This window comes from Ammospiza nelsoni, chromosome 27 (assembly GCF_027579445.1).
Source record: "Ammospiza nelsoni isolate bAmmNel1 chromosome 27, bAmmNel1.pri, whole genome shotgun sequence".
Lineage (NCBI taxonomy): Eukaryota > Metazoa > Chordata > Aves > Passeriformes > Passerellidae > Ammospiza > Ammospiza nelsoni.
Window position 1 is genome coordinate 4,574,715 of NC_080659.1, and position 20,811 is coordinate 4,595,525.

Below are 20,811 nucleotides of genomic sequence, written 5' to 3' on the forward strand. Positions count from 1 at the left end.
GTGGGCACTGTGGACACTGTGGGCAGTGGGCACCCTGGGCAGTGTGGAGGGCAGCAGGGCGTGCTGGGCAGTGCAGCTGCTGCTTCATCTGCAGCAGAATCTGCCCTGCCAAGAAATTGCTGGATGGATCCAGGCCCCACCAGAGGCCTCGGCCATCCTGGGGTGCCCTCAGCAGAGAGAGGCAGATTTTGGGGGTAGGAGGAGACACACCCTGGACCCCGAGCCAGCACATTGGCCCAGGGTCAACTCATGGCCCTGCCTGGGATCCAGCCCTGGGGGACACCGGGTGCTGTGGGACAGTGACTGTCATGGTGCTGGAATGGAGTTGCAGCCCTGGCCCCGCTTTCCTGCACCCCTGGCCCCTGTTTCCCACAACCCCGGTCCCCCATTCCCGCAGCCCCGGCCCCCCATTCCCACAGCCCCGGCCCCCCATTCCCGCAGCCCCGGCCCCCCTTTCCCGCTGTCTCGCCGCTCTCTGGATGCAGGTGCGGCCCCGGCCCCTCCCCGCACGCTGCAGATCCCGGCGCCGCTGCGGCCCCGGCGCTCGGCCGACCCTGCCAGGAGCTGGGGGGAGCAGAGCTCAGCCCCCAGTCCATCAATCCCCCCGAATATCTCAGCCCTGACCCCCCCCGGAGAGCAGCCAGAGCTCCCCGGGTTCTTCCAGGGTGGGGGTCCCCCAAAGGAGGGGGCTCTGACTGGGCAATTGGGGGGTACCCACAGGTTTGGGGTGCTGGGGAGAGGGGATGGTGTTCCCCTGGAGGGGTGGAAGCCCCTGGCTGCCATTATCCCCTCCTGCCCCATCCTCCACGTCTGAGTCCTCGGGAAGGGCCGGGAGCCGCCTGTGCTCCCCCATCGCTGTCGCCATAGCAACAGCAGGCCGTGCTCATCCCGCATCCCGCATCCATTATCCTGCATCCCGCATCCATCCATCCATCCATCCATCCATCCATCCATCCATCCATCCATCCATCCATCCCCCCTCCCTCCTGTGGGGTCCTGCCTTCCACATCCCCAATCCTTCACCTCGCATCCCTCATCCCACACCCTTCACCCTGCACTCCCCATTCCCACATCCCTGATTCTGCAACCCTCACTCTGCATCCCATATTCTGCATCCTGCACTCATCCTCCCACACCCCTCACCTGCCACATTCCTGCATCCTTTGCCCTGCACTCCCAGTTCCCAAATCCCTCACCCTGCATCCCACATTCTGTATCCTGCACCCCTCACCTTCCACATTCCTGCATCCCACATTCTGTATCCTGCACCCCTCACCCTGCATTCCACATTCCTGCATCCTTCACCCTGATTTCCCCTTCACCACGTCCCTCATCCTGCATTCCCCATTCCCGCATCCCTGATCCTGCATCTCTCATCCTGCATCCCTCACCTTGCATTGCCACTTTCCCAAATCCCTCACCCTGCACCCCATATTCTGTATCTTGCACCCATCATCCCACACCCCTCACCCTGAATTCCCCATTCCTGCATCCCTGATCCTGCATTCCCTTTGCCCACATCCCTCATCCTGCATTTCCCCATTTCTGCATCCCTCATCCTGCATTTCACATTCCTGCATCCTTCACCTTGCATCCCTCATCCCACACCCCTCACCCTGCATTCCCCATTCCCACATCCCTGATTCTGCATCCCTCATCCTTCTTCCCTCATCCTACATTTCACATTTCTGCAGCCCTCACCCTTCATTCCCCTTTCCCACACCCTTCATCCTGCATCCTTCACCCTGCATTCCTCACCCAGCATCCCTCACCCTCCCAAATCCCTCACCCTGCATTCCCCATTCCTGCCTCCCTCACTCTCTCCCCAATTCCCTCCTTGTCCACCCTCCATCCCTCATCCCCCACTTCCCCCTTCCTCTGCCCCCACCCTCTCCCATCCCCTCTGCCCAGGGTTATTTTTCTCCTGGGGGGAATTTTCAGCAGCTGCAGGGGGGATTCACACCCTGGGGGTCTTTGGGAATCTGGGTGGTGCCAGGGGGCACCCCCAGCAGGACCCATAGGGCAGGATTTGGGGTCCCCCACCGCTGTGGGGGTGAAGGAGCAGTTTGGGGGGCCGGGATGGCTCCTGGGGGTGTGCAGACATCGATGGGGGGGGCCTTGGGGGGTTCCTGTGTCCCATCAATGCCGGGGGTGCTGGGCCACCCAACAGGATTCATGAAAGCAGAAAGGCCCCAGGGAGCCGCCGTGGGGCAGATTTGGGGGCGTCAGAGCCGGGGAGGGGGCGATCTCTGCCCCCCTGACCCATTTTGTTGGGGGGATGTGGGGAGGGGGCAGCTGAGGGGAGGGAGGGGAGCCCCCATCCCCATTTCCCCCCTTTGCCGGCTCCCCCCGCTCACACGCGGCGCTCACGGAGGCTCCGCGGGGCTCCCGTTGCCATCAGGACCCTCTGGGGGGGCTCTGAGGGGTCCCCGACCCCCCCCCGGGTGTGACAGAGCCGTGAGTGCCCCCCCGGGCAGGTGCGAGGGGCGGCGGCGCTGCGGCAAAGGCGGATTTGGGGGGCTGGGGGCGGCTGGGGGGGGCTCAGAGGGGCTGGGAGGGTTTTGGGGGGGCACAGGAGGGCGGGGGGCCCCTGCAGGAGCCGCGGCTGCCCCCGGAGCCGGAGGGAGCGGAGCGGGAGAGGGTTGGGAGCGGGAGAAGACAAAAGCGAGACAAAGGGAGCGCGGAGCTCTGCGGAGGCTGCGGAGCGGGCGGGGGCTGGGGGGCCCTGCCCGGAGCCCCCCCTGAGCCGGGGCCGCCCCTCGGGGGGGGTTGGGGGCTCCGGCTCTCCCAGGGGTGCGGGTGTTGGGGTGCCGCGATCCCAGGTGGGGGCCGGGGGGCTCTGAGGGTCCCCCGGGTGCTGCCCACCCCCGACCCCCCCGCAGGCGCTGGAGGAGGTGAAGATGTCCGGCTCCATCGCCTCGTACGATCAGCTGGTGCGGCAGGTGGAGGCGCTGAAGAAGGAGAACAGCCACCTGCGGCGGGAGCTGGAGGACAACTCCAACCACCTGTCCAAGCTGGAAAATGAGACCTCGGACATGAAGGTGGGGACAGAGCCCGAAATGGGGGCGAGGCAGAGACCCCGAAATGGGAATGGGGCGGGTTCCATCCGCGTCTCCCCATCCTCAACATCTCCATCTCTGTTTCAGGAGGTCCTGAAGCACCTCCAGGGCAAGCTGGAGCAGGAGGCGCGGGTCATGGTGAGCTCGGGGCAGACGGAGGTGCTGGACCAGCTCAAAGGTTGGTGCTTGGGCAAGGTGGGGAAGGGGGGACCCCGCCAAGCCCGCCCTGACCCCGCTGTCCCCGTGGCCAGCCCTGCAGATGGACATCAGCAGCCTCTACAACCTCAAGTTCGCCCCGGAGGCGCCGAGCACCGGGCGCGGCCCCGAGGAGAGCCCGGCGGGCCCCGCCGCGCACCGGGACGGGCCCGGGGAGCTGGGCAGGGCCACGTTCCGCATGCTGGAGGAGCTGGACCGAGAGAGGTGATGGGGACAGAGGGACCGGGGGTTGTGCTGATCCTCTCGGGGTCCCTGCTGGTCACAGTGACCCCAAAAAAAGTTCCAAAGTCTCTTTTTCCCAGCCCGGCACTCGAATGAGTCAGAGCTCTTCATTTCTCGGTCTCAAGGTCGTTTATTTTATCTTATCTATAACAAAACTTCCACCCTGCCGAGGTCAGCCCAGCAAGACAGTTCCTGCCCCCAGGGCAGTGTTATGTCTTTATACTAAAATCTACATGTACAATGTTCACAATTACTTTCCAACACCTATCACCTATGTTGGACATGTAAACCATATGTAAATATTTATATTTGTATATTTATAATATTTTATTATTTATTATATTAATATTTATATATACATATTTACATATGTAAACCATTCTGTAAGTGACAACATCACAGCAGAAGATGGAGGCCAAGAAGAAGAAGAAGAAAGAGAAAGGCTGGACACACTCTGTTCCCTCCATTTTGCCTCCTGAACCCCCACACCAAAAACCCCAAAATCTCCTTTTCCACCCCGTGATAACTTCACTGTTATTCTACCTAAACTGTTGTGGCTTGCTGATCTTCATACAAGGTTGGTAATAATCAAACCCAGAGGTGTTTTGGGCTCTGTGCCAGGGTCTCTGAGTCCTCCGGCAGGGTCTTGGCAGTCCAGGACAGACAGAGGGATGTCCTGGATTCCGACACCACTGGAGCTTGTTGCTAAGGCCATTATTGATATTTGCCATTCCCAACTTGTGCCAACATCACAGCAGAAGATGGAGGCCAAGAAGAAGAAGGAGAAAGGCTGGACACACCCAGTTCCCTCCATCTTGCCTCCTGAACCCCCACTCTAAATCCCCAAAATGTCCTTTTCCACCCCATGATAACTTCACTAATATTCTACTTAAACTGTTGAGGCTTGCCGATCTTCATACAATGCTGGTAATAATCAAACCCAGAGGTGTTTTGGGCTCTGTGCCAGGGTCTCTGGGACATCCAGCGGGATGTCCTGGCTCCTGACACTCCCCCCCTCTCTCTGCAGGTGTTTCCTGCTGGGGGAGATCGAGAAGGAGGAGAAGGAGAAGGTCTGGTACTACTCGCAGCTGCAGAGCCTGGCCACGCGCCTGGACGAGCTGCCCCACGTGGAGACGGTGAGTGGGGGACCCCCCCTGTGCCCCCACAGCTGCCCAGGCCCCGCCCCGCTCACGGCACCCCCCGTGTGCCCCCAGTTCTCCATGCAGATGGATCTGATCCGGCAGCAGCTGCAGTTCGAGGCGCAGCACATCCGCTCGCTGATGGAGGAGCGCTTCGGGACGGCCGATGAGATGGTGCAGAGGGCACAGGTGGGTCCTTCACCCCCAAACTGCTCCTGCTCTGCCTTTGGGGGGCCCCAGAATGATGGGCTCAACTCTGGGTGCCCTCACAAGCAGCTCTGGGGGCCCTACACCAGCTGTTCTCATCCTACACCAGTTCTTTACACCCTACACCAGCTCCTCACACCCCACACCAGCTCCTCACACCCCACACCAGCTCCTCACACCCTACTCCAGCTCCTTTCATCCTACACCAGCTCCTCACACCCTACTCCAGCTCCTCACACCCTACTCCAGCTCCTCACACCCTACTCCAGCTCCTCTCACCTTACAAAAGCTCCTCACACCCTACTCCAGCTCCTCTCACCTTACAAAAGCTCCTCACACCCTACTCCAGCTCCTCATGCCCTGCACCAGTCCTTTACACCCTACACCAGTCCTTTACACCCTACTCCAGCTCCTTACACCCTACTCCAGCTCCTCACGTCTTACACCAGCTCCTCACGCCCTACACCAGCTCCTTGCATCCTACACCAGCCTTTCACACCCTACATCATCTCCCCACACCCTACTCCAGCTGCTCACACCCCGTTCTTTGCCCACCCACACCCCTGTGTTCCCGGGGGGTCCCAGCCCTGTCCAACACCCCCTGTGCCCCCCAGATCCGGGCGTCCCGGCTGGAGCAGATCGACAAGGAGCTGATGGAGGCGCAGGACAAGGCGCAGCAGCCGGAGCCGCAGGTACTGGGGTGTCCCCGCTCCCTCTGGAGCCGGGAATGGGGGTGGAGGGGCCGGCCCGGCCCCCCCGCGCTGTCCCCGCGCTGTCCCCGCGCTGTCCCCGCGCTGTCCCCACGGGCACAGCCGGGCTTTGTGCGCTCGGGCACCGTGAAATGGGCAGTTGCCATGGAGACCAGAAGTAGGCCATGGCGGGCGGGCGGGGGCTCCAGCAGCATCTGCTGCCGCCAGGGTGGGCAGGCTGCCATCATCATCGACATCGGCATTGCCATCGCCGTGGGCTGCCATCGACACGGGCCCAGTGTCACACACAGCCTTGCCGCTGTCATTGTCCCACTGTCACCAACAGCCCTGCCACTGTCACCATCACAGGCTGCCATTGCCATTGTCCCACTGTCACCCATAGCTCCACCACCACCACCATCATCATCATCATCATTGTCATGGGATGCCATCGACACGGGCCCAGTGTCACCCACAGCCTCGCCGCTGTCATTGTCCCACTGTCACCCACAGCTTCACTGCCATCATCATCATCGCCATGGGCTGCCATCGACACAGTCCCAGTGTCACCCACAGCCTCACCACTGTCATTGTCCCACTGTCACCAACAGCCCTGCCAATGTCACCATCACAGGATGCCATTGCCATTGTCCCACTGTCACCATCACAGCCTTGCCATTGTCCCACTGTCACCCACAGCTCCACCACCATCATCATCATTGTTGTCATGGGCTGCCATCACCATCGCCACGCTGTCACCCACTGCCCCACCATTGCCATTGTCCCTCTGTCACCCACAGCTCCGCCACTGTCACCATCACAGGCTGCCATAGCCCCTGTCTCACTGTCACCCTCTGCCCCACCATTGTCATGGACCCACTGTGGCCCCCCAAAGCTCCACCATTGTCACCATCACAGGCTGCCATTGCCATTGTCCCACTGTCACCCACGGTCCGGTCACTGTCACCATCACAGGCTGCCATTGCTGTTGTCCAATTGTCACACACAGCACAGCCACTGTCTCCATCACAGGCTGCCATAGCCCCTGTCCCACTGTCACCCACAGCTCTGTAATTGTCACCATCACAGCCCTGCCATCACCCCAGCCCCTCCCCGCTTTCCTGCTGCCCCCTGAGGTCCCCAGTCTGTTTCCGTCAGAGCCAGGGGAGGTTTGGAGCTAAAATCGGGGATGATGGGGATGGGGGGGCGCTGCTGCAGCTCAGGGAAGGGAGAGCGTGGGTGGGCGGCGGGGAGGGGGCTGGGGCTGAGCCTGTGGGGTGGGAAACAGGGGCCGGGAGGATCTGAGGGTGTCTGGGGGTGAGGGGCTGGGCATGGAGGGGGCGAGGGCTCTGCAATGCAGCCCCCCCCACCTGCCCCCTCCTCTGCAGCTCTGCGGGAAGGTCCCGGGCGTGGAGGGGGACGGCAGCCTGGACCCCCCGACCCACCCCGAGGAGGGCGGCAACACCAAGGTGAGGAGCACGGCGAGGGTGGGCTGGGACCGCGGTGGGGCTGAGCTGAGCCCGTGCTGTGCCGCCCGCAGGTGGAGGTGGTGTTCTGGCTGCTGTCCATGCTGGCCACGCGCGACAAGGAGGACATGTCCCGCACGCTGCTGGCCATGTCCAGCTCGCAGGAGAGCTGCCTGGCCATGCGCAAGTCGGGCTGCCTGCCGCTGCTCATCCAGATCCTGCACGATTCCGACGGCGAGCCGGGGCCCCCCGAGAGCCCCATGGGCGCCAAGGACGCCCGCATGAGAGCCAACGCCGCCCTGCACAACATCGTCTTCTCGCAGCCCGACGAGGGCCAGGCCAAGAAGGAGATGAGGGTGCTGCACGTCCTGGAGCAGATCCGCTCCTACTCGGAGACCTGCTGGGACTGGCTGCAGATGCAGAGCAGGGAAGGGGGACGGGGCCCCGAGGGTGCTGGTACGGCCTGGCCATGGGTGCTGGGAGGGACTGGGAGGGACTGGGAGGGACTGGGAGCATGGTGTGTGCCTGACCCTCATCCCCCCGCAGTGCCAGTGCCCATCGAGCCGCAGATCTGCCAGGCCACCTGTGCCATCATGAAGCTCTCCTTCGACGAGGAGTACCGGCGGGCCATGAACGAGCTGGGTGAGTGTAGGGAGGCAGCTCCTTCCCTCTGCACCGCCCCAGACGGGCTGCTGGAGGTGGGGGAATCCAAAACAACCCCCTCCTCGTCCCACAGGTGGGCTGCAGGCCGTGGCCGAGCTGCTGCAGGTGGATTACGAGATGCACAAGATGACCAACGACCCCCTGAACCTGGCGCTGCGACGCTACGCGGGGATGGCCCTCACCAACCTCACCTTCGGGGATGTGGTCAACAAGGTGGGGAGGGCGGTTTGGAGGGCATCACCAGGGTCTGAGGGGGAAATCAGCAGGGTCTGGGGGTCGCAGCATCACCCTCACCATCCTCATCCTCCCCGCAGGCCACGCTGTGCTCCCGCCGGGGCTGCATGGAGGCCATCGTGGCTCAGCTGGGCTCCGACAGCGAGGAGCTGCACCAGGTGGGTGCTGCTGGGGCTCCCTGGGGTGGGGGACAGGTAAGGGGATATTGGAAAAAGGCTCCCAATATTACCAGTTGGATAGTGCCTGGGCCAGTCTGACCCTCGCTGCTGGGCCAAAGGCAGCAACTGCGGTGTATCACCCCAGAGATACCTTGGCCTGCTGGTGGTTGCAGCTGGGCACTGAACAAGTCCAGGCTTGTTGGAACTCCGTTTACCTCAGGAGGAATAGCTTCAGGCGATGGTGAAGAGAAAAAGGAGAGGATTCTGCTGGAGGGTTTAATGTCCAGAGGTTTATTCCATGGTTACAGAGGTCTGAACGTGAGCAACTGCTCCAACAGAATGTCGGCCGCATGGTCTGATGACCTTTTTAAGCTCAGGGACAGGGGGAGGGGAGGTACAGGTGAGCCACCAACCAGGTGAGAGGGGCAGGGTCTCAAGGGACGAGGGACACCCAGACAGGCCAATGACCCCCAGGCCTGAGGGGCATCCTTTGAACTTGACCAACCACACGTCGCCTTGCTGGAATGTTAGGCCTGATGGACAGGACTCACTCAGCATGGGGGCAAGGGGGAAGGGAGAGAGGTATAGGCACACCTGGGGGGATGACCTGGAAGGCCAAAATGGGACATTACAGCACACCACAACAAGGGGACAGTCCCTGTGCCCACTCACCCCTCTCTGCCTCTCCAGGTGGTCTCCAGCATCCTGAGGAACCTCTCCTGGCGCGCTGACATCAACAGCAAGAAGGTGCTGCGGGAGGTGGGCAGCGTCACGGGGCTGATGCGCTGTGCCCTGCATGCTGGCAAGGTGAGCCTGGGGTGGTGACAGTGACCACAGACAGACCTGGCAGGGCTCTGTGTGCCCCTGGGGTGGGTGACAGCAGGCACAGGGTGACAGGACAGGGCTGACAGGAGTTTTGTGTCCCCTCCCGGGGCAGGAGTCAACGCTGAAGAGTGTCCTGAGCGCGCTGTGGAACCTCTCGGCGCACAGCACGGAGAACAAGGCGGCCATCTGCAGCGTGGAGGGGGCCCTGGGCTTCCTGGTCAGCACCCTCACCTACAAGTGCCAGAGCAACTCCCTGGCCATCATCGAGAGTGGCGGTGGCATCCTCAGGAACGTCTCCAGCCTCGTTGCCACACGGGAGGATTACAGGTGAGGGGCACTGCGGGGTGGGGCCGCACCTGAGGGACCTAGGGCACCACGGACCAAGGGATGGCACTGGGGTTAGGATGGGAATGGGGGATCTCAGGCTCCATGGACCCCAGGATGGCATCGGGGGATGATATGGCTGCAGGTACACGGGGGATGGAGATGGAGGACCCTGGGCACCAAGAGTGGTGTTGGAGGATGCAATGGCTGGGGGGTGCTGCAGGATCAGGGGCACTGCAGCCCCCAGGGACAGCACTGGGGGGATGCCATGGCTGGCCAGGGGTGGGGTCACCTTGCTCCCCTGGGATGGGGCAGGGAGCAGGTCCAGGACCACCCTGACAGCCGGGGCGGTGTCCCCTCTGTCCCACAGGCAGGTGCTCCGGGACCACAACTGCCTGCAGACGCTGCTGCAGCACCTGCGCTCGCACAGCCTGACCATCGTCAGCAACGCCTGCGGAACCCTCTGGAACCTGTCAGCCCGCAGCCCCCGCGACCAGGAGCTGCTGTGGGACCTGGGGGCCGTCAGCATGCTCCGCAACCTCATCCACTCCAAGCACAAGATGATCGCCATGGGCAGCGCGGCCGCGCTGCGCAACCTCCTCACCAACCGGCCCCCCAAGTACAAGGACGCGGCCGTGGTGTCGCCGGGCTCCTGCATGCCCTCGCTCTACATGCGCAAGCAGAAGGCGCTGGAGGCCGAGCTGGACGCCAAACACCTGGCTGAGACCTTCGACACCATGGAGAAGCAGAGCCTGAAGGGGCAGAGCGCCAAGAAGCCGATGCGGCACATGGAGAGCCTGGTGAAGGATTACGCCTCCGACTCCGGCTGCTTTGACGATGATGAAGTGCCCAACATCTCCACGGGCGTGGAGACGGCCAGCGCCTCCGTGCTCTCCATGTTCCTCAACTCCTCCTTCCTGCAGGGCCAGGCGCTGCCGCGGGCGCTGGCCCAGCGGCGCTGCCCGGAGCCGGAGAAGGATGGCAGCGGGAAGGCGGCCGAGCCCAAGAAGGTGCCGCTGCCGGAGGATGACGTCTCGCTGGCCGCCGAGAAGTTGGCCAACAAGATCTCCAGCACGGTGGCCAAGATCGACAAGCTGGTGGAGGACATCTCCACCATGCACAACTCCTCGGACGACAGCTTCAGCCTCAGCTCCGAGGATCACTGCCTGGACTGGCAGTACGGCCCCGAGGACGGGCACGAGGCGCGCGCCCAGTCCTGCTCGCCGTGCCGGCTGTCGGACGCCGGTGGCTTCGCCAAGCGGGAGAGCCTGAGCCGGGCTCACACCCTGCTGAGGCTGAAGACGGCCTACACCAGCCTGTCCACCGACAGCCTCAACAGCGGCAGCACCAGCGATGGCTACTGCACCAAGGAGCACATGAAGCCCTGCCCCAGGGCCGCCTTCCTGGATTACCGTGACGAGCTGCAGCGCTACCAGAAGCGGCCCAGCAGGCTCGACCTCAAGAGCATCCTGGGCAAACCAGAGCGGGCTGAGCCCCCCGAGCCAGACAAACCTGAGCAGCAGGACCTGCCCGAACGGGCCAAGAAGGTGGTGACTTTCCCCAGCCCCAAGGTGCCGGAGAAGGAGACGGAGTGGAAGAAGGAGGTGGGCACCAAGCCCCCCACTGACCCCCACGTTCGCACCATCAAGCTGTCTCCATCCTACCAGCACGTCCCCATGCTTGAGACCCTGGCCAAGAGCAGCACGGCTGCTGGCCACCAGCCCTCCCTCCTGGGCAGGAAGCAAGCCTGGCTCCCCCCAGCCCTGCTGCAGGCAGCCGAGCCCCTGAGCAAGATCCCGGAGAAGCTGCCGGCCCAGCCACCGGCCTCGGCAGAGCAGGAGTCGGTGCAGAAGTACTCGGTGGAGGACACCCCAATCTGCTTCTCCCGGTGCAGCTCCCTGTCCTCCCTCTCCTCAGCAGACAACGTGCTGGACGGGCAGAGCCACAGCGAGAACGACCTGGATAGTGACTCCTCCCTGGAAATCCTGGAGATGGAGGAAGGGGAGGAGGATGGGAGGCAGGAGAAGGAGAAGGCGGCGGATCCAGGTCCCACCACGCCGGTGGGGATCTCCCAGCCCATCACCATCCCCTTCCCGAAGCGCGACAAGGTTTTCCTGCGGGAGGCCTCGCCCTCGCGCCAGGAGGACCTGACGCCCTCGAGCTCCTCGGAGAATTACATCCAGGAGACGCCGCTGGTGATGAGCCGCTGCAGCTCCGTCAGCTCCCTGGGCAGCTTCGAGAGCCCCTCCATCGCCAGCTCCATCCAGAGCGACCCGTGCAGCGAGATGATCAGCGGCACCATCAGCCCCAGCGAGCTGCCCGACAGCCCCGGGCAGACCATGCCCCCCAGCCGCAGCAAGACGCCGCTCTTCGAGCTGGGCTGCCAGCCCGAGAAGGAGACCAGCCAGTTCAACATCCAGTGGGAGAACAACGTCAAGAAGTTCATGGAGATCACCGACTTCAAGGAGCGCTTCCAGCTGCCGCAGGACCTGGACTCCATGGTTTACTTCACGGTGGAGAAACCCAACGAGAACTTCTCGTGCGCCTCCAGCCTGAGCGCCCTGCCCCTCCACGAGCACTACGTGCAGAAGGACGTGGAGCTCAAGCTAATCCCCACCTTCCCGGAGAAGAACAGCCTGAACTTCGCGGCTCACGAGAAGAGGGAGGAGCGGCGGGAGGAGCGGTACCTGGAGGGCCGGCGAAGGGCCGAGCGCCCCGAGCCCCCCGACGACGACGACATCGAGATCCTCAAGGAGTGCATCAGCTCGGCCATGCCCTCCCGCTTCCGCAAGGTCAAGACCTCGCTGCTGTCGGGGCAGGTGCTGCACCCGCAGACCAAGAAGCCGCTGCACGTCCCCGTGTACATGCTGGTGCCGGCCCACAGCCACCCCGGCGTCCCCAAGCACCTGCGAGCCGCCGCCCGCGACCTCTTCAAGGACGACGACTCCTTCACCGACTCGGCCGACGGGACCCCCGTCAACTTCTCCAGCGCCGCCTCGCTGAGCGACGAGACGCTGCGGTACCCGGCGGGCGAGGAGGCCGAGCACCCCCTGGGCGAGCGGCGCCGCCAGCCCGGCCCCATCCCGGCCCGCAGAGCCGCCTCCGGCAGCTCGGCCCCCGCTCGCCTCGGCTCCGCCGCGAAGGGCAAAGCGGGGCCGGGCCGCGGGGAGGGAAAGCGGGGCCAGACCCCAGCAAAGGGCACGGCCAGCCTGGAGCTGGGGGCGGGCAGGGCCAGCGGAGCCCCCGGGAGGAAGGATGAGGCTCTGGAGGATGGCGTGGTGTTCCAGTCGCTGTGCCACACCACGCCGACGGAGGAAGCCGTCTACTGCTTCTACGACCCGGATTTGGACGAGCTGCCCGAGGCGGGCAGGGATGGTTCCAGCAGCAGAGCCCAGCCCGGCCGGGCAACACGGAGGGAGCGCTGGGGAGGCTCTGTCCCCCAAAAGGACCCCGATCCCGGCCCTCGTCAGGCCAAGACGAAGCCTCAAAACAACCTGATCGCCGACGAGACGCCGCCGTGCTACTCCCTGAGCTCCTCCATGAGCTCCCTGAGCGATGCCAACCTCTCCGAGGGCGAGGAGCGGGGCCAGCCCTGCGGCAAAGCCGCCTGGCCGCGGGCAGCAGCAGCGGGGCAGGCGCAGGGGGGCTCGCCCAGCTCCCCCAGCCTCAACTCGGAGGATGATCTGCTGCAGAAATGCATCGGCTCGGCCATGCCCAAGCGCCGGCGGCCCGCGGCCCGCCGCAGGCTGGTGGAGAGAAAGCAGAAGCCGCCGGGAGCCGCAGGGAGGGAGCGGAAAGGCGAGGCCAGGCATCACCCCGAGGAGGAGGCCGGTTCTGACCGGGGTTCCGACCTGGACAGCGTGGAGTGGCAAGCCATCCAGGAGGGAGCCAACTCCATCGTCACCTGGCTGCACCAGGCGGCCGCCTCGCTGTCCCGGGAGCCTTCCTCCGAGTCCGACTCCATCCTGTCCTTCATGTCGGGGCTCTCGGTGGGCTCCACGCTGCAGCTCTCGCTGGGCAGGCAGGAGAAGCAGCGGCCCAGCAGCGCCTCGGGCCGGGACGCGGCGCGGAGGGAGCACAGCAAGGGCCGCCCGGAGCGCAAGGACGCGCCCGGTGCCCGTCCCGCCGGCTGCGCCAGCTCCAGGGCGGAGCGGAGCCCGGCGCCCGCCAAGCCGGTGCCCAACCTGCCCGTGGTGTTCCGCGGCAGGACCGTCATCTACATGCCCAGCCTGGCCAAAGACGCCCCCAGCCCACGAGCCACGCCCAAGAAAACCCCCGCGGCCAAGCCCGAGGCGCCGCCGGCCAAGAACCTCTCGCTGAGCCAGCAGCGCTCGCGGAGCCTGCACCGCCTGGGCAAAGCCCCCGAAACCGCGGAGCTGGCGCTGCCCAAGAGGAGCACGACCCCGCCGGCCCGCATCGGCAAAGGTCCCCCCTCCTCGGGCTCCTCCCGCACCTCCACGCCCTCCCAGCACGCCCCCAAGAAGCTGCCGTCGCCCTCGCAGGTCACCAAACACAGCGGCCCGGCCGCGGGCAAGGCGAGCGGCTCCTCCTCCCCGCCGGGACCCCCGGCCCGAGCCCCGGCCCCCAAATCCCCGGCTCCCAAGCAGTCCAAGACGCAGAAGTCTCCCGTGCGCATCCCGTTCATGCAGAAGCCCAGCAGGAAGGTGCTGCCGGGCCGGGCGGCCATGCCGGTGCTGGAGGAGCAGGTCGATGGCTCCAAGGCTCGGCCCGGGGCGCCGGGGGGCAGCCGGCTCAACCTGGTGCGGATGTCATCGGCCCGCTCCAGCGGCAGCGACTCGGACCGCTCCGGCTTCCTGCGCCAGCTCACCTTCATCAAGGAATCCTCGAGCCTGCTGCTGCGCCACCGCTCCGAGCTGTCCCCGGCCCCTCCGGCCACCTCGCTGCCTCGCCGGGGCTCCCCCCAGCGCAGCCGAGCCGCGCTCCCGGCCGTGTTCCTCTGCTCCTCCCGCTGCGACGAGCTCAAGGCGGCCAAAGCGGCCACCCCGGGCCAGCGGCCGCTCATCCCCAGAGCCCAGCCCGGCGGCAAAGCCACGGCCGGGGCCAAACCTCCGCGCCGGACCAGCTCCGAGAGCCCGTCCCGGCTGCCGGTGAAGAGCAGCGCGCCCGCGGCCGAGCCTTTCAAGCGCTACTCATCCTCGCCCAACATCAGCGTGGCCCGGCGGGCGGCCAGCCCGTCCTCCGTGCGCTCCGAGGCACCGGCGGCGGCGCGGCGGCGGCAGAACGAGCCCGCAGCTCCCGGGGCGCCGCCGGGAAAGCCGCCGGTGGTGGTGATGAAGGGCACGTGGCGGAGGATCCGCGACGAGGACATCCCGCACATCCTCAAGAGCACGCTGCCCTCCTCCGCGCTGCCGCTGGCGGGCTCCGCCGACGAGGAGCCCCCCGGCACCCCCGGCACGGCCAGGAAAACGAGCGACGCCGTGGTGCAGACCGAGGATTTCGCCACGTCCAAGACCAACTCCAGCACCTCTCCCACGCTGGAGAGCCGCGAGGGACCCCCGCACCCCCGCGCCACCGGGGACGGAGAAGCCCCCGCGCCCGCCAAGGCCGCCCTGCCCATCTCGTTCGGGCACGAAGCGCCCGCCGGGAGCTTCCCCGGCAGCCGGCACGGCTCCCCCAGCAAGGCCGCCCGTGTCACCCCCTTCAACTACGTGCCCAGCCCCATGGCGGTGACGGCGGAGGCCGACAAGGCGGTGGAGAAAATCCAAGCTTGATGATGCCCCAGTGAGGGTCGTGTGACGCCCCCAGCCCCACGGGAGCTGGCCAGGGCTGTGTTTGGGACACATGTGGGACAGCTGTGGACCAGAATCACCCCAACCTGCTGCTGGCCTCATCTGGGGGCTTGCTGTGCTGAAGCATCACCATTCCCAGCAGAAAGCACTGGACTGAACTGGGAACGTTCTGGGTCTGGCAGCCCGAGCTGGGGTGGGTCTCATGGACCATCCCCTCCCACTGATGGATGCCAGGGACAAACTGAGGTGGGGCTGTGTCCCCGTGTGCCCCCATCCTGCTCGCCCAGAGCCTGATCCCACACGCCCGGGAGCTGACGCGGCACATCCAGTACCAGGAAAACCCCACACGCTGCAGCTTGTCTGGCATCAACTCATGGCAGCTCGTTTATTAGCCGGGGAAGAGGCTTTGGAGGGGGAGATGGGGACCAGGACCCCCGTTTGGGGACCAGGACCCCGCGCTGGAGGTTCCTCATGGCTGATCTGTGCTGGTCCGAGGTGGTGGCAGAGGGAAATGGTGCAGGAGGAGCCGGGCAAAGCTCGTGGAGGTGGCCGGGGTCCCGATGGGCTCATCCCAGGGGCTGCTCACAGGGGGCTGTCACCAGGCTGGGGGGCTGCTCTGGGAGGGGACAGGGTACTGAGCTGGCACCAGGATGCCCAACCCTCAGGAAAGGGTCTGGGGTCCCTCAGCTTCACCCAGAGCCCCCCAGCCTCCCACCCCCGGGCAGGAGAGCCTCAGCTCGCAGCCAGGATCCCGGGGTGTCCCTGTGGATGTGGACACGAATCCATCCAGGACTGGATTACGCCCACGAGCACGAAACCCTGGGGACACCCCCACTCCTGCTGCCAGCCAGGCCCAGGTGCCAGCACTGGGGTGTGTGGGGAGTGTCTCAGCCCCTGGGAATGGCTGGGCTGCAGAGGGACCCCCAATCCTGGTGGTCCCAGACCCTTGGATACCTCCAGTCCTACACCATCACTCCCTGCTTTGGGTGGACCTTTGTGTCCCCCATGCCAGTGCCACGGGGGGCTGCAGGGACAGACACAGGGCTATGGGGACATGTGCAGGGGACACACCTGGGTGGCTTTGGGGACACAGGGAGGAGCTCTGAGCTGCACAGTGGGGTCAGGGAGACACCAGGACTGTGGGGATATGCAGGGGGTCCCCAGGGATGCGCACTGGGGTGATGGGGATGGGCACACCAATGCCCACTGGAGCCCCCCTGCCCTGGCAGTGGCCGGGACTGAAGAAAAGGAGGAAAATCCCAGGAGCAGCACTCCCGGGCGCTGTAATGGAGCACAGGGGTGGGCAGGAGGGCCAGATCACCCCCTAGCTGCAAACCACCGCCCTCCTCCTCCTCCTCCACCGACAATCCCGCCGGGCTCCGCTCGCCATCACTGTATCTATGTACTAAGGATGTTATTTTACCAGACTCTGGACAGTATTCCCGATTAAAAGCCAACCTGTGTAAATAGGAATGGGTGTTTGGTCTATCCCGTGTGTTCGGGCCGGCCGGACCCGCAGCCTCTCCGCAGAATTTTCTGGATCCATTTCTTGTGCTTCACGGTCGAGGTGGCCACGGGTGGCTTGAAAGGGTCAGTGGCGTTCTTGCCGCTGAAGGAGATGACGCCGGCCACCGCCGGCCGCTTCCCGCACACCAAGGGTCCCCCCGAGTCACCCTGAGGGGAGGTGACACCGGGGAATGGACCAGGGGGTTGGAAACCCCCACCATGGCCAGGAGAACATCTCACCTGCTCAGGGTGAGCATCCCTCCCACAGCCAGGCTCGGGTTTTTGGGTTTTTTAGCACCCTTGGACCCCCAAATTCTCACCTTGGCGGGCGCGGAGCCGCGGCGCAGCCCCTGGAAGCAGATCATGGTGGGGCCGATTTCGCCGTGCCAGAAGCGGCTGTTGTTGCACATCCGCGTGTCCATCACCGTCACATCGAGCTCCTGCAGGGTGGGTGACAGCCTCCCATCCCGGGGGTCCGCGACCCCCCAGCCCGCCAGGCTGCACCGCGCCCCCGGCGCCGGCTCCCGGCTCGCCAGCGGGATCAGCCGCCGTGTCCTGCTCAGCGTCACCTTCCCGTCCAGCTGCGGGCGGGGGGCGACATCAGAACCCCCCAGATGGGCAGAGGGGCTGGCGGGGAGCACCCCAACACCGCGGGTGGGTGGGGGTTCAAAGGGGAGCACCCCAATGCTGCAGGTGGGTGGGGGTTCAAAGGGGAGCACCCCAATGCTGCAGGTGGGGGATTGAGGGGGAGCCCCGGACTGATCCTTGGCCCTAAACTCTTTTTTGTTTTTGGCCTTGAGATAGAAGGGAGATGCTTCCCAACAACTGTATTTTCCAACTCAGTGCTTCATCTTACAAGATGAAGCACAATAAAAGGTAAACGTTATTTTTGTAGAACGTGTTACTATATCTGAGCCCTTCTGCTCCAAAGAGGCAGGAAAACAACCAAATGGGTACAATAAATTCTCTCTATATTCCTCTGCTTGCACAGCACCAGTACGTTTGTGCCCACGTAAACTCAGCCCTGATCTCAGGAGGGACAAGACACAAGGAGGAATGGAAAGACCTGAGGGGTTCTGATGTTTTGTTTTGCCACAGCCTCCAGCAGGATTGTGTCTTTGAATGCTGTGGAATTGGGATTGTTCAGCCTGGAGAGGAGCAGGTTTCGGGGTAATGACAGCGGGGAGATGACACCCAGGTGTGAAATCTCTTGGGGGTGAGAAGAGGAAATGTCACCGAGCCGCTCGCCCCGAGCCCGCGCGAACTCCCCGCCCGTTCCCGGCCCCGCTCGGGGCCCCCCGAGCCGCACCTGCAGCAGGAGCAGGTCGTTGTCCATCGTGTGTCGGTCGTAGCCGGGGTGGGGACAGGCAGCCCGGATGGTGAAGCTCTGCGCGCCCTCCTCCTCATCGTCCCGCCGGTTGTGCAGCCCCACCAGCAGCCGCCCCTTGTGCCGCGACCTGCCCGGCCCGGGAGCGGGGTCAGCCCGGGGCCGGTCACCGGAGCCCCGTCCCCTTCCCCGGACAGGACCCAGCCGTGCCGGGCAGGACCCGGCCGTGCCCAGCAGGACCCAGACATACCGGACAGTGCCCAACCGTGCCAGACAGGACCCAGCCGTGCCGGACAGGACCGAACCATGCCCAGCAGGACCCAGCCGTGCCGGGCAGGACCCAGCCGTGCCGGGCAGGACCCAGCCGTGCCAGACAGGACCCAACCGTGCCAGACTCACCTCTCAGGCAGGCAGTGCGCGGCGGTCAGTGCCCAGCGCCGGTGCAGCAGCGCTGCCCCGCACTTATGAAGCCCCCCGACCTGCAGGGACACCATGTAGGGCCGGGAGTGGCGTTTGGCCTCGTGTCCCCCGATGATGGAGGGCTGGAGCCACGTCCTGTCCCCAACAGCAGCTGCCACTGCCCCGGGCAGTGACTCCGAGCCCACGCCGGAGCCCCCGGCCCAAGGGAGGAGCAGCAACAGCAGCAGCGGCCCCAGGCAGCCCCGAGCCCCCATCCTGCCCTTCCACGGCTCCCGGTGCAGCTGCCGAGCTGGAGGAGCCCCGGGGGCCGTGTGACAGCAGTGGGGCACGGATGCAGCTCAGGGGAGGCAGGAAGGGGAAGAAGCACCCACAAGGTCACACCTGTGAGGGTGAGAAACACCCACGGCCCCCCCAGCGCTCAGAGCAGACAGAAAAGCAGCACCTCCAGCTCCCAAAAATGGGGGTTTGTGAGATTTGTGCTGGGTGACCCATTCCCACCACCTTTATTAGCAAAACAGGGCAGTTTTCCACACCACGTGGCGGTGCTGGCCCCCCAACCAGCCCCCTTTATGGGGGCCCCTCAGTTCGTCCCCTTGGGCGGGACCTCAGGCTGGCCAGCAGCCGCTGGAAGAAGAACTCGTTCTGGTATTCCAGCGGGACCAGGTGCTGCAGGAACGGCGGCACCTCGGCTCTGCTGACCCCCACGCACACGGGCACCACCCTGGGGCCGCGCTGCTGCTGGTGGATGCTGTGGAACAGGTTCCACTGGGACACGCGCTGGCACCAGCGGTCACGCAGCGACTTGGCCGAGAGGAGCAGGATGGCCACACGGCTGGCCTCGATGGCCTCCACGGCCGTCAGGATGACAGAGGTCCCGGCCACCCGGTCCTGGTGCTCGGTGAAGCCCCGGAATCCCTCCTGCCTGAGGCGCTCGGCGATGCGGGAGGCGATGGGGTCATCCTCGGGGAAGTACCAGAGGGAAAAGTCGTAGGGAGGAGAGGATGTGGAACCCACGAGGGACATGGCAGCCGTTTCGGGGGCACAAGGAGGGGTGCAGGCCGTTGTCGCAGCACCGGGAAGGTGCCACCGTGCTGGTCTGGCAGATCACGGTATTCCCTGGGAAAAGCTCACTGGGGTGGCACAGCCGGGGCTGTGCTGCCAAATCCGGATTTTCGCGATGCAAACGGCGTTGGGAAGGTGAAACCACAGCGTGGAGGTGCCCAGCACGGTCCCTCAGAACGCTTTCTGCCTCATCTCAGCAATGCCGCGCTCCAGCGCCTCCCCGACCCTCTGCAGCTCCCGGCGCCGCTCCCGCAGCTGCTCCCGGGACTGCTGCAGCCGCTGGTTCATCCCCACGTAGGAGCGGATCTGGCGGTACAGCCGCTCCCGCTCCTCGGCCGCGGGCTCGGGGCAGCCTGGCGGGGGCAGAGCCGGGGCTCAGCAGGGCTGGGGGGTCCCCACGCCCCCCATTCCCCGTCGAGGGCTCACCTGGGGGGGCTCAGAGGGTCCCCACGCCCCCCCATTCCCCATCCAGGACTCACCTGGGGGGGCTCAGAGGGTCCCCACGCCCCCCATTCCCCAGCGAGGGCTCACCTGGGGGGGCTCAGAGGGTCCCCACGCCCCCCATTCCCCGTCGAGGGCTCACCTGGGGGGGCTCAGAGGGTCCCCACGCCCCCCATTCCCCGTCGAGGGCTCACCTGGGGGGGCTCAGAGGGTCCCCACGCCCCCCATTCCCCGTCGAGGGCTCACCTGGGGGGGCTCAGAGGGTCCCCCACGCCCCCCATTTCCCGTCGAGGGCTCACCTGGAGCGGGGCCTGGGGGGTCCAGGGGGGGCTCGGCGGGCAGGACGAACACGGGGTCGGAGGGCAGCGTGCCCTGCACGTCCGCCAGGATCTGCTCGGCGCTGGGGGGCTCAGGGCGGGTGGGCAGCACCCGCTTGGCCTTGGAGCTCATCCCGGGGGAGGCTCATGTGGGGAGGGGCTGCGGAACGGGGACGGGGGGGAGGTGAGGGCGCTGCCACTCCGGACGGACAGACAAACAGACAGACAGCTCCCCTTTTCTATCCCCTCAAGACGGACAGACCCCCCTGTGCTGCCTGCCCTTTGGACAGACGGACGGACTCCCCGCAGCAGGCAGAGCTCGCCCTCAAACAGAACAAATAGAAACCCTCTCCCCACCTTCCCCTCCGGACAGACAGACAGACAGACGGACGGACACCTGCCTGCCTCCCAAACAGACACACAGATCCCCTGTGCTGCCCCATTTCCCCAGACAGACCGACTCCCTTCCCCTCCCCCCCCCAGACGGACAGTCCCTCACCCCGCCCTTCCAACGGACAGACAGACGGACAGACCCCACCCCCGCCGCTGGACGGACAGACAGACAGACAGAGCCCCGCACAGATAAACCGGCCCCCTCCGCCCCCCGCACACACAGACAGAGCCCCCTGTTTCCCCCACCGGACAGACCGACACCTCGGGCCGCACACGGACCGACAGACGGACGGACAGACCGACCCTTCTATGCCGGCCGCATTTCCGGACACGTCATCAGATAAGCCCCGCCCCTCAACCAAAGGCTCCGCCCCCTCTCCGCTCTTAAAGGCG

The 20,811-nt window shown here is 65.2% G+C and overlaps 3 protein-coding genes across 6 annotated transcripts; 1 reads left to right on the top strand and 2 right to left on the bottom strand.

Annotated features, from left to right (window-relative positions):
• Positions 1-2,885: 2,885 nt before the first annotated feature.
• On the top strand, positions 2,886-16,425 carry APC2 (APC regulator of WNT signaling pathway 2). The gene is made up of 14 exons (XM_059489674.1): positions 2,886-3,041; positions 3,147-3,237; positions 3,311-3,479; positions 4,525-4,633; positions 4,712-4,825; positions 5,458-5,535; positions 6,921-7,001; positions 7,073-7,454; positions 7,545-7,640; positions 7,735-7,874; positions 7,976-8,053; positions 8,744-8,860; positions 8,991-9,205; positions 9,573-16,425. Exons 1-14 carry the CDS (start codon positions 2,901-2,903, stop codon positions 14,932-14,934), a joined length of 7,173 nt encoding a protein of 2,390 aa, XP_059345657.1. The 5' UTR covers positions 2,886-2,900; the 3' UTR covers positions 14,935-16,425.
• On the bottom strand, positions 15,309-18,558 carry LOC132084518 (granzyme M-like). The gene is made up of 5 exons (XM_059489668.1): positions 18,185-18,558; positions 17,768-17,915; positions 16,779-17,039; positions 16,411-16,626; positions 15,309-15,568 (listed from the first exon to the last, which is right to left on the bottom strand). Exons 1-4 carry the CDS (start codon positions 18,457-18,459, stop codon positions 16,438-16,440), a joined length of 873 nt encoding a protein of 290 aa, XP_059345651.1. The 5' UTR covers positions 18,460-18,558; the 3' UTR covers positions 15,309-15,568; positions 16,411-16,437.
• Positions 18,559-19,393: 835 nt separating this feature from the next.
• C27H19orf25 (chromosome 27 C19orf25 homolog) lies at positions 19,394-20,763 on the bottom strand. Of its 4 annotated transcripts, none has more exons than XM_059489672.1 (3): positions 20,698-20,763; positions 20,008-20,185; positions 19,394-19,620 (listed from the first exon to the last, which is right to left on the bottom strand). In XM_059489672.1, the coding sequence occupies exons 2-3, from the start codon at positions 20,156-20,158 to the stop codon at positions 19,439-19,441; spliced, it is 333 nt and encodes a 110-aa protein (XP_059345655.1). In that variant the 5' UTR covers positions 20,159-20,185; positions 20,698-20,763; the 3' UTR covers positions 19,394-19,438. The 4 variants fall into 4 exon arrangements, with proteins under 4 accessions (XP_059345655.1, XP_059345656.1, XP_059345652.1 ...); XM_059489673.1 differs by having other exon boundaries at positions 20,722-20,738; XM_059489669.1 differs by having other exon boundaries at positions 20,665-20,738.
• Between the last annotated feature and the right edge of the window lie 48 nt (positions 20,764-20,811).

Coding starts and splice junctions, on each gene's coding strand:
- APC2 (XM_059489674.1), top strand. CDS start 2,901: ATGTCCGGCTCCATCGCCTCGTACGATCAGCTGGTGCGGCAGGTGGAG. Junction 4,826..5,457: donor AGATGGTGCAGAGGGCACAG/GTGGGTCCTTCA, acceptor TGTGCCCCCCAG/ATCCGGGCGTCCCGGCTGGA. Junction 8,861..8,990: donor GTGCCCTGCATGCTGGCAAG/GTGAGCCTGGGG, acceptor CTCCCGGGGCAG/GAGTCAACGCTGAAGAGTGT.
- LOC132084518 (XM_059489668.1), bottom strand. CDS start 18,459: ATGGGGGCTCGGGGCTGCCTGGGGCCGCTGCTGCTGTTGCTGCTCCTC. Junction 17,916..18,184: donor GCGCACTGCCTGCCTGAGAG/GTGAGTCTGGCA, acceptor CGGGCCGGGCAG/GTCGCGGCACAAGGGGCGGC. Junction 17,040..17,767: donor ACGACCTGCTCCTGCTGCAG/GTGCGGCTCGGG, acceptor CCCCGCCCGCAG/CTGGACGGGAAGGTGACGCT.
- C27H19orf25 (XM_059489672.1), bottom strand. CDS start 20,158: ATGAGCTCCAAGGCCAAGCGGGTGCTGCCCACCCGCCCTGAGCCCCCC. Junction 19,621..20,007: donor CCCCCCAGGCCCCGCTCCAG/GTGAGCCCTCGA, acceptor TGCCCCCGCCAG/GCTGCCCCGAGCCCGCGGCC.